Source organism: Poromitra crassiceps (genome assembly GCF_964638095.1).
Source record: "Poromitra crassiceps genome assembly, chromosome: 14".
In the NCBI taxonomy this organism is placed as follows: Eukaryota; Metazoa; Chordata; class Actinopteri; order Beryciformes; family Melamphaidae; genus Poromitra; species Poromitra crassiceps.
In genome coordinates this window covers 9,177,615-9,190,056 of record NC_139633.1, presented here as the reverse complement: position 1 = coordinate 9,190,056, position 12,442 = coordinate 9,177,615, and the positions used below count along the sequence as shown (strand labels likewise).

Sequence of the window (12,442 nt, the reverse complement as noted above, 5' to 3'; positions counted from 1 at the left end):
GCATTTTTAATGATTTCCTCTTTCGGCTTGGAACCAAAGACGCCTACGGTTAGCATTAAAAGGAGTATGAGTTGACGGGATTTGGTAAAACTTTAGTCCTTGCTTTGTTGATAGTGTAACAGACTGTTCAGTGTTGTGTTGTGTTCTATTGCGTGTGTGTGCGAGGCTGTGTATGTTCCCTCGAGGGTTGCCGTAGAACAGGATATGTGGGGAGAATTAGGTGAAGCTTGTTATAACGTTACAGCCTGGCTCTATCGTATGATATCGTGAATAGGCGGACCCGAATACTCGGCTATAATAGCTTTCCGATTCTGGCATCCCACTGCACAACACGAAGACATGTCTAGCTCGTCTAGTTTTCCAGCCACTGGAAAACTACTTGCCAGGGCTGCGCGGACTCTGTCTTTCTGCCTCTGTCATGCGCATCTGGCGCTGCGTGAAGTCAGTGTGACGTAGTCGTATAAGGGGTCTATAGGATAAAAAAGAAAAGAAAAAAAGTTGTATGTGTCCTGGTCGTTAAACAAGCGCCTCCTCTGGTCGGTCGGGGTGCCAGATTGGGGGGAGGGGAACTGGGGGGAACAACGTTGTCCTCCCATGCACTACGTCCTGCCGGAGAAAATCCTCACTGTCAGGTGAAAATAAGCGGCTGGTCACTTCACATGTATCGGAGGAAGCATGTGCTCGTCTACAACTCTCCCCAGTTCGGGAGAGGGGGTGGAGCAACGATCGGGACACCTTGGCACGGGGAATTAGCCAAGTACAATTGGGGGCGGAATAGGGGGGGGGGGTGATCTGGGGGGGATGCATGCTGACAATGAGTTTCTGTGTCAAGAGCAAGGAAAACTGCTCTCAAAAACCTTGACAGGACACACATGGTGGTGATCAAACCTGGGTGACCTGTGTGTCTGTTACGGTTCCCCTCTCTTTAACCGCTGGGCCCATCCTGCCGATAACAGGTTGTTGTCGAGTTGTTTATTTCCTACAAGTCATGACTCAACCTCGTCATCTAGCGACCGTGAGGAGAGGCAGGAGGCTGGCAGTGCTGCACGCTCTGCAGAGAGGAGAGGAGAGGCAGGAGGCTGGCAGTGCTGCATGCTCTGCAGAGAGGAGAGGAGAGGCAGGAGGCTGGCAGTGCTGCACGCTCTGCAGAGAGGAGAGGAGAGGCAGGAGGCTGGCAGTGCTGCACGCTCTGCAGAGAGGAGAGGAGAGGCAGGAGGCTGGCAGTGCTGCACGCTCTGCAGAGAGGAGAGGAGAGGCAGGAGGCTGGCAGTGCTGCATGCTCTGCAGAGAGGAGAGGCAGGAGGCTGGCAGTGCTGCACGCTCTGTTTAGAGGAGAGGCAGGAGGCTGGCAGTGCTGCACGCTCTGCAGAGAGGAGAGGCAGGAGGCTGGCAGTGCTGCACGCTCTGTTTAGAGGAGAGGCAGGAGGCTGGCAGTGCTGCACGCTCTGCAGAGAGGAGAGGCAGGAGGCTGGCAGTGCTGCACGCTCTGTTTAGAGGAGAGGCAGGAGGCTGGCAGTGCTGCACGCTCTGCAGAGAGGAGAGGCAGGAGGCTGGCAGTGCTGCACGCTCTGTTTAGAGGAGAGGCAGGAGGCTGGCAGTGCTGCACGCTCTGCAGAGAGGAGAGGCAGGAGGCTGGCAGTGCTGCACGCTCTGTTTAGAGGAGAGGCAGGAGGCTGGCAGTGCTACACGCTCTGCAGAGAGGAGAGGCAGGAGGCTGGCAGTGCTGCACGCTCTGTTTAGAGGAGAGGCAGGAGGCTGGCAGTGCTGCACGCTCTGCAGAGAGGAGAGGCAGGAGGCTGGCAGTGCTGCACGCTCTGTTTAGAGGAGAGGCAGGAGGCTGGCAGTGCTGCACGCTCTGCAGAGAGGAGAGGCAGGAGGCTGGCAGTGCTGCACGCTCTGCAGAGAGCATGATTGATAAGCACAGTCATGTTTCAACTCGTCAATACTGATCACATGGGATGCTTTATTGAGCACACCTGTGGCTTAGTTTCCCAGATCTTTTCAATGGTTTGATGGCAGCGCTGTGTCTCCTCCAAACTACACACGGCACTACAAGTTGAACTGTTCAACTTTTTGTTTTTAATGATAATAACCGTGATAAAATTCCTTACAATAACCGCAACGTTTCACATTTTCATTATCCAGCGATGCAAAGCCATGGATAGTGAAAAATGTGACAAATACCAGGACAGACATAAAATCATTCACTTAAAGTGGCCTATTTTGGGATTCCTAAAGGTGACTAGTTTGCATCCCTGATTATCATTAAAACCGTGGTACCGTGATTACCATAATTACAGTGCTTTGAAAAACATGGTAAATATCTTCCATCATCAACCAAAGTTGGCAACCGTCTCCCAGATGCAAACGTGCAGCCTTGGAGAAATTATTTCAGTGAATGTATCAATCCTTTTTGGGTCAGAGTTTTCAATATAAAACTTGGCGAAATGATTTCTGTGAGTGTATTAGTACTTTTTGAACATTTTCAGCACATTTTAACAAACCGTGATAATACCGATTACCGTGATAATTTTGGTCACTATAATCGTGATATGAAATTTTCATATCGTTCCATCTATAGTCCATCAATAATTTTAGCTACGCCACACATTACGTCAATGTCAGACAGAGGATCAGAGCAATGACTTTGTCTTCCATATCCCTTTTGTCACTCAGGGTTAACTAGCCAATGCTAATTTCACGGTCACATAGCAACGAGGATGATGTATCTCCTGCTCGCCCTGTTATTAGCGACGCTCACAGCTACGCTTTGCGTTTCAGCCTCCTGTCCTGACTCCTGTGTAATCACAGCCTTATCAGCACATCACCAGAACAAAGGCTAATGCTAATGCTAGTGGATACTGTAGGCTGCCCTGTATCACTCGATGTACAGTATGGGTAAGAGCATAGCACTAATACTGCCAAGGTTAGGGGTTCAATTCCCACCGTGGCCACACATACTCAAAAAGCATGCACTCCCGGTACTCTCAGGGGCTTTGGAGTGACCAGACGGGCTCGGCCATAATTGAATATCATCGTTGATCGCCTTTCAGAGAAATCATATCGAGATGATGTGGTGATTAACAAGATTTTGCATACGTCGTGAGTCATATCGTGATATATATTGATATACGTTAAAACAATCTTTGATTATTAATGATATTGATTTTCAACCATATCGCCCAGCCCTAATGTCCAGCAAATGGCAGATGTTTGTTATTAATTAAAAACACAATGTTAATGTGTTGAAGATTTAAACCTAGAACAGTCTACAGTGCGCAGCGGCTACATCAATCGTTGAGCAAAAACGGTCCTGGGCCTGACCTCCAAGCAAACCTTACGAGCGGAAAACCCAGAGCAAAGGGGAAAAGCGGGGTTTCTCCCTTGTAAAGGCAGAGAACAACCTTTTACTGCTCAAAGACTTTTTCCACTAGGAACATTTCCACGGCCATCATCCAGACAATACCGCTGCAGCACAAGCCATAACAGACTGAGTGAGTCAGCTGTGTGTCAGTGTGAGACATGCAGAGTGTGTGTGTGTGTGTGTTTGTTTCTGCATGGTATGTGTTAGAAAAAGAAGCTGTGCATGTTCTGAGTGTTTGTGTAGTACATGTGTTTATGTGTTTGCACGTGTGTGTGTGCGTGCGTGTGTGTGTGTGTGTGCGTAAGCGCGTGCGTGCGTGCAGGGTGTGTACGAGTCTTTCCGACATGTGCATTCCTCCGTGGAGTGGGCTGGGATGGGGAGTGGAGTGGAATAGCCCATTGGGGAATAAACAGGAGACTGACAGAGATAAAGGAAGTCCTTCACTGTCAGATGTTATTGGAGAGTGAGTGTGTGTGCATGTGTGTGTGTGTGTGTGTGTGTGTGTGTGTGTGTGTGTGTGTGTGTGTGTGCGTGCGTGTGCGTTTGTATGTCTTGCATGCTGAGGATGAGGGTTGGGGTGAAGGGTTTTTCCTACAGCTGAGAGAGCAGTTAAAACAAACCTCTCTCTCTCTCTCTCTCTCTCTCTCTCTCTCACTGAGAGCTGGGGGAAGTAAAGGGAACGCTGAGGTGTGGAAGATGAGGGAAAACGTTTGTCGTTAGCTGTGCTTTCCGGTCACCAAATTTGCCTCATCTCAGGATATAACGTTTATCATTATATCGTTTTTATATCACAATATATCAATTAATCTGATCAAACACATCCTCCAACCGAGACAATTCTCATAACTCAAAATATTATATTTTGGCCACATTTGCCAACCCCTGGAAGTAATTTGGACCAATTCTTAGTCCAACTCTTTGCACACCATTCCCTTGTGTGTGTGTGTGTGTGTGTGTGTGTGTGTGTGTGTGTGTGTGTGTGTGTGTGTGTGTGTGTGTGTGTGTGTGTGTGCGTGGGTGCGTGTGTGCGTGTGTGTGTGTGTGTCTATCATGGACAGTACAAGTGTCTATGTGTGATCACTTGTTTGTGTTGCCTGGTTGCTACTGGAAAAGCTTTCCCATTTCCTTGTTTGGGTCATTGCACTCTTTTACACCGCCTTGCAACATCTTGTTGTCAGCTTGTCATCATGAATCATTGGGAGGCGTGGCTTCTCTCCACCACTACTGATGGATCAAAAATAAATGACTTCTAAAACTCCATCACTATCTCCAAAGCGCTAGAAGCCATCGTTCTTGTTCTCAGAGTTGTTGTCGCCGTTATTTACGGTTTTCCCCAGGTTGCGTGGGTCGACTGCATTTTTCTTCGGGCAAATTCCACTTAATTGCTAGTATGCCGCCACCTTAAGCGGATAGAGAAAAAGAGGAGGACATCTTTATGAATCTAGAGTGGACTCTGAGGAGCTGCTTACCCCAGCACAATGAGCTCTCCGTACTTCACTGGCACTTTGGTGGAGGCGGTGGTGGTGGAGATGTTCTCTTGCTCCGGGGAGAACATTGGGCACGGCTGGCTGAGGTTTTGGAGGAGGGTGAGATGCGACAGGGTGACGGCTGGGAGGGGGGGAGGAGAGGGGGGGTACGGGGGCAGGAAGGGGGAGAGGATGGGGGGAGGGAGGGGGAGGTGCTGGTCAAACGGAGCACAGGGGAGGAGGAGGAGGAGGAGGAGGAAGGGGAGGGGTCAGCTGAGCCTCAGCTCCGCCCTCTCATGCTTCATGTGTCTGTCGGTCGCAGCGCTGCTTGTCCTGCCCTGCAGAGAGAGGAAGAGAGGATTTGAGATGAGTTTGTTGTCCACACAAGCTACGGTAATTGGGATCTATATAGGTTTGCTTCAGGTTTTAATTTCCTGACAGAATGTGATGCTTCTGGTCTGTGTGCCAATAGAAATGCCCACAGGCAGTCCAAACATTAACACAGCTCTTAGTCACAGGAACTTTCCAACAAGCCGTGAGTAGAAAAACAAATAAACACAATGTGTTTTTTTCTGAAGCCCTATAGTCAATTCTTCCCTGCCAGACACAGGTTTTGCTCATAGGCACCACAACAGCACACACTGAATTATATTAAAAGGGAGCAAGCGGGCAATGTTTGTTCTCTGTTCTGTTTAAATTTTTGTCCCACTGATGATATCATAGGCATTGTGACATCACTGATGACGTCATCAGACGTCATAAGACGGATGTCATCAGTGATGTCCAGTGTTTCCCATACATAAAGGAATTTGTGGCGGGCCGCCACAATAATATTTTGACCGCCACAATAAGATGACCAAAAAGATGACCAGTGCACCTGAACGCAACATGCAAGATATCCGCTGAATAAGTGTCCAATAAATGTTCATGTCATTCTGGCCAATACTTCTGTTATAGCATTTCAGTCTGGAATATGGAATATCTTTCAATAATCTATGATTTAGCTGCTAAATTGTCAAATACCGCCATCTGCTCGCTACCCAGGCACTTATGTATGTACTTAACCTAACTAACTTAACCTAACTATCCGGTGTGCACAACACTGTCAGCCTAAACTCCGGCTGACACCCCAAAAACCTACAATCCGCTACAGAAAAATGTATATTGTTTGTTTATTAACTGGCCCCTCGCCTTCTATCATTTCACGAAAGTGGCAAAGCAAGTTGAGTATCCCTGACCTATAGGGAGAAATTTAGTTTGTCATTGTAAACCCACAGCACAGTAATTATGACATGTTCTTCATAGATCTAGCCTTTTAATTTAGCTCTTAAGCTTTCTCAAAGTACACCAAATTCATGCATTTTACTTTAAAATGTTTAAAAAAATGTCGCAGGGGGGTATGCCCCCGCACCCCCCTAGGGGGTCTGCGGTCCCCCACCACAAATTCTCAAAATCCTGTGGGATACACTGATGTCATAGGAGCAAATCATCTTATGACTGATGATGTCATAGGCATTGTGACACTCAAGCAATTGTGGCACAGAGCAGAGCAGACAGCAGCATGCGGTCATTTTAGACAGCAACATTGAGTGTAACATCATCAAAACATCAAAATAACCAAATCACAATTTAATTCCAATGAAAGACAATACACAATAATATAGAACTATCGCCCAGATCGATTTTCAAATTATTCCATGTAAACCGGGTTATTCAGAGACATCTGACTCAATACACTGTGTTGTGGGGCGGTTCCGAACTGCCACCTTCCGTTTGTGCGATGGTTTCCCAAACCACTACAGCGCCTATACTGTCCCATTTGAGAGAAACTGGTGTCGGTTGGTTTCATGCTTTGCTTTCATGTGTAGGTTATGCAGGTACGAGGTACACAACCACACCACCGCACGCACACCCACACATGTTTCAACTGATCACAACAACGGTTTCAAACAGCACGGCCTTCATTCTCAGTAGCATGACGGACATGACTGTCAGGTCGGCTGTGCCGGTGCGTGTGATCTACTCTCCTTGCAGGCGGAGGAGGTGGGTGTCAGGAAATGCTGACTTCAAGTGCAAGTTTCTCAAATACACACACACACACACACACACACACACACACACAAACAGGAAATCAGAGAGAAAGAGAGCATGTGTGAGAAAAGGAGAGGATGGACTTCCTGTCCCGGGCGAGCTGAGGAGCATTCCCGTGCAGACGCGACATCACAGGTTCCAGTTTGACTTCACGACCTCTCTATATAGGTCAGCCCCTCTCCCACCCACTGCTGCACACTAGACAAAAAAAGCACAACAGAGATATGCCGCAGATATACAAATCTTTAAAAAAAAAAAAATAGTTTAAAAGAAACATAAACATCCTCTCTTCATCACACAAGTTCCAGGCAGTTCTTCCTTCTCAAATGAAGCAGAATGTTCCTCCTACAATTCCCAGGGTGCCTCTTTGCCGGGAGAACGAAGAAGAAGAACCACACACACACATGAATAAGACATGATGGGAAGTAGAGTGTATTGATGTTGGGTGTGTGTGGGTGTGGAGGGTGTGTGGATGTGCAGGGTGGGTGGGTGTGGAGGGTGGGTGGGTGTGGAGGGTGGGTGGGTGTGGAGGGTGTGTGGGTGTGGAGGGTGTGTGGATGTGCAGGGTGGGTGGGTGTGGAGGGTGGGTGGGTGTGGAGGGTGGGTGGGTGTGGAGGGTGTGTGGGTGTGGAGGGTGGGTGGGTGTGGAGGGTGTGTGGGTGTGGAGGGTGTGTGGGTGTGGAGGGTGGGAGGCTGGCTGGTGGGTTTTGTTCCCCATCATCACTCTCACTGAGCCTGGATCAGTGGAACAGCAGGAGGTCCTGAGTCCCACCGGACTGAGTGGGAGAAGTTCAGATGGAGGGTTTCCAAGTAAAGTACCGCAGGATGAATGAGTCCGGAAAACATGGCTGCTAACACTTCCGGCTCGTAGCGGGGAAAAGGCAATGAGATTTACAGTATGTATGGGAATTTCAGTTCAATGCATGAAATAAGGTCTGTGGTTAACAAAAGTATTATGAAACGGTGAAGTTTGTGTTCACTTTTATGACTTTTGACTTTTTGCGTTTTCTGAAAATCGCGTAAAGAAATAAACAAATTTCACTCTTCAAAAGCCATAACATTGTTCCTCATTTGTGAAGATGAGAGAGTGCACTGTGTGAAAATATTGCAGCCCAGTTTGTCCAAGAAGTGGAAACTAGCACAGATAAAAGTCATCCGCTGACAACCAAAGAAACGTGTACATACAGTGCTTCAAAAGGTTTCGAGAGACGCCCACGACAAAGCAACCGAGGTGGTTTCAACGCATGGTTTGATCACTGGATGGCAACTGTCCCGTGTGAACCCGCGTAACATTTGTGCCCAGCTGACATTTCAAACAGTCATCTACTCCTGGATTGTCTAGCGAACACGTTGAAACATTGGCCCAAAACACATGCAGCTCTGTATTCTGTCTATTTTCAACTTACCCCCATGCAAGTAGAGAATCAGGTAAGGTTTGTTGTCCACAACAATCCCAGAGATCGCCAGAAGAAGTACATTGGCGCTTTCTCCAAAACAACTGAAGTTTCTGGAGGAGACCAGTCTTCAGACCAGGCTGCAAAACATCTCTTGAAGCCAACAGATCCCAAAGTATAACACCCACATGATTTACCCCATTATTTAGCTGAAATCACCACTCGCAAATTTGATGAAAACACACCGAAATTATTTTGATCACATTCCTTTTCAAATTTTTCTGGGGGCAAATTCTTAAATGTCTTTTTTTGTATTTTAATGATGTCGCCATTCCCAATTGGCTTCAATCAAAGGTAAATTAGTGTTCACCTTGGACACATGGGTTAGCTTGGACACTAGTCTTTGCACGCAGGCAGCCGTAAACAACTAGAAACAGCTGCAAGATGGAGAGCCTGAACAGGTTTTTACACTTTCAGTGGCTTTCTCAAAATTACACACATACTGATACAGTAGGCTGAAGATTAAAGGGTGCAAAGTCTACCGTCAATAGAGAGGCAAAGTGAACGTCACTTCCTGCTTCAGCACTGTACCAGAGATTTTCTTCCGCAATTTATTTTCCCGTAGACATTTCGTAAAATGCTTATAAAAATGGTTTTACTTGGTCAAACCAAACGGTACATGTATATTTAGTATCGGGAGAGACCATAGAACATTTCACTACAGACCAAAACATAAAAAACAACATCGAAAAAATATTTTCTTTAAATCCGCATTTTCTTTTAACGTTTTGGTCCGAGTGAAATGTTATGCGATCTCTCCTGTTTCTAAATATATCTGAACCGTTTGGTTTGAACAAGTAAAACTATTTGTATACGCTTTTGACAAAATGTCTATGGGAAAATAAATGGCGGATGAAAATCTCTGGTACAGTGCTGAAGCAGGAAGTGACGTTCCACTTTGGCTCTCTATAGTGTTCTGTTGCCCTTGTACCAAGTGTGTCAGCATGTACTGAGAAGGTTGTCAATATTTCTTCATATAGCCTCAAATTCCCCCCAAATAAGATTCCTGTTATTGTACTTGGTGACTCGGATTCTATGAATAGTGTGTTGACAGGAAAGGGGAGCCTTTTGCTTTTCACTGGTTTCCCACCCACAGAACACACAACACACGGTGCCAATCACTCTGAGCAATCTGTCAATCCACTGCACAAACATAGTGGAGTTCTAGATTATACAGAAGCCACCTCCTTGCACTCTGTGTGCACACAGACACTGAGACAGAACAACCCCCCCCCCCACACACACACACACGTTCGACCCCTTTACACACACTTTCAACCACAGACACACACACACACACACACACACACAACCACTTTCTAGCACTCAGAAACAGGAAGTTTGGCAGGAGGAGAACATAATAGCCTCTGTACGGAGTGTAAGTGCCATTTTCCAGGAAAGTCTTTGCAGAAAAACACTTGTGTACTTGAATGTGTGAAAAGAGGTCGAGCGAGACTCGTATCAGGGGATGCAACTAACACATCAGTCCAATGGTAAATGGTAAACAACAACAGAAGCTGTTTTGGTCTGATGGTTATTTATTGAGAATTAGTTTGAATTTGTCCGTCAACCGATTTCATTGTGTAGTGTTAAATACAAGCTTGGCTAAATGAAAACATGCCAAACCAAAAAGACTCCTAGAGGGGATACCGGTAAGAAAATAATGGAATAGGACATTTCAAAGACAAAGCCTGGAGCAAAAAGTATTATTAGAGAATCAGTTAGCCTGAATGCCAACTTGGATGTCTTTAACTTCCACTCCATTACTGAGCAACGGCATCAAGCAGAAAGTCACAGGTTCATATGTGGGTGGCTGATGGATAGAGAGACAATGCCCCGGCCATGACTGAGGTTAGCCTACACATATTATTCAAACTCCAAACAGCTGATTTTCGACCATAAGTGCATCATCACATCAGTAAGCTTGCGAGGTAGCTGGATTCGCGCAAACATCATGACATCACAATCACACGACAAATCGATCTTGCCCCTGGCCTGAACCACTTGAATCTGAACCACCAGTGGTTCGCACCAATCAGCATCCTATGAGGCAGCTGGGGGCGGGCTTTAGTGCGACACCAGCGAGAGTGAGCCTGTGATAGACATGATAGACAGATGTTCACGAAACCGTTTCAAGAGCGACTCCTTCCCAGATGCTTATCAGTGAAAACAAACCATCTGGCAGCGTGAGGTTACATCATCAGGGCAGGAAGAAATCTCACACACACACACACACAAACAGGAACAAAATCACACCAGTGTTTCCCCTAGAAAAATGTTCAGGCCTGGAGGGATTTCGAAACGTACCCTGACCGCAACGGTGGGGGCCCCCCGCTGGCGACGCTAAACTTTTAGCTAAACCTGTTTGCATCTATGTTGGCAATGGCATCCCAAGTATCATCATACTATTATGGGATGCGATGCAAACAGTTGTATTATGGGATGTGCGTTTCCCAGGCAACGACACACGTTGACACATTTTGGAACCGCGCTGCACGCTGGCACAATGCTCCTAAAAGCAAAATGCTTATTGTTTTGAATGATTTGGCATCTTCTATTACTGTCAACACTGTCAACACCAGTATTGTTGTATTGTAATAATACGGTATGCCATAAAGGTTTATTGAAAGTTTTGGGAGAGCAGGAAAAAGAAATCTTAAAAGAAATTTAAAAAAAGATTCTGGCCTGGCGGGGGCGCTGTTGGCCTGGCAGGCCTGTAGAATGGTAGGGGAAACACTGCACACACTGTGACACCTTGAGCGATGTATGGGTTTTTGACCTGCTGATGACTTCCCCCCTGTGTGTGCTAACTCACTTAGCGGATCTATATTCAGTTTTTTCACACCAGCACTTCAGTGAAGCTCCATGAGCTATAAACAGCTTCTAACAGGCCTCCTCACACACACACACACAGCGAGCGAGAGGGAGAGCAGAAGAGGGTGGAGGCGAAACGGGCAATAATAAGTGAAAAAGGGGACAGATCTCGTTATTAAATAGTCACATGGGAATTTGTCTTTGAAGGCAGCGCAAGAAAAAAGAAACTGCAGACAGAGCAACACAGTGCAGCTCAGCCAACGCACACGTCACACGGCGGTTCATCCATTCGTAGCGTATTTAACTTACACAGAGGCAGCTCATTTACTGCCTCCAGTAGCCTCGCGTTGACATTTCCAAACAGCTTTCAGCAGTCAAACGCTAAGCGCTAAGCGGTAGCAACAAGGTCGTGAATCTTTTTGGCTTTATTGACGGAGGCCGGTAAAAAAAAAACGGCCTTGGGGAAGGATGGTTTATTCTGCACGGAGGCAAAAATAAATAAAGCGAAACTGAAGACGCTGATGAAACTGAAGAGGGAGCAGGGAGAACGGGGAGGTGGAGATGAGTACGTTTCAAACTGTAAAACTGGATGCAACCCTGAGCCACAACCTGCTCCCCTGACAAGAGGTTAATGGCATTGGAGGTGCATGCATATTAAAACAGTATGTAGTGTGCGTATTAAAACAGCATGTTGTGTGCATGTAAAACAGCCTGTTTGCACACAGTTGCGTCGGGGGAACATTGATTTTTCTCTATGGATCCAGAGTGTGAAAAATAGGTGTGAGTGCTTTGGGTCATGGTATTGAACACGTGTCCAGAGTGCTGAATGTCCTCCCTGTGTCTCTACTCCACTCTGTTGCCCGAGTTCCTCTCAGACAGGCTTCCATCACAACCAACAGCCTGGCGTCCATCTTTCCTTCTCCTGAGACGCTCAGGACCGTTCATTTACTAAAACCCCACCATTATGGCAAAGTGCCACGCATATAATATTATTTTAGCACTAAAACTTAGAAACCTGTTAAGTGGACCAATTATGGATGGATGCCAGGATATTAACTTATTTTGTTCATGTAAAAAAAAAATAATAATAATAATCTATGGTTAGGAGGAGGTTCTATAATTTAATGACTAAAAATGTTCTGATTTGTTAGAATAAAAATGGCACATCCAAATAAAAGGCCCCGTATTCTTAACACGTTCTTTTAATACTGCCGATTTGTAAAATTTCATGTGTTCTTCAAAGTTTACTTTTC

The 12,442-nt window shown here is 46.4% G+C and overlaps 1 protein-coding gene across 1 annotated transcript in view; it reads right to left on the bottom strand.

Moving 5' to 3' along the window:
• The window catches only part of peli1b (pellino E3 ubiquitin protein ligase 1b), an 81,058-nt gene that overhangs the window by 29,732 nt on the left and 38,884 nt on the right, over positions 1–12,442 (bottom strand). The window contains exon 2 of the mRNA XM_083651110.1: positions 4,834–5,168. Coding sequence (XP_083507236.1) covers positions 4,834–4,919 — 86 coding nt within the window. The 5' untranslated portion in view covers positions 4,920–5,168. The remainder of the gene's footprint in view (positions 1–4,833; positions 5,169–12,442) is intronic.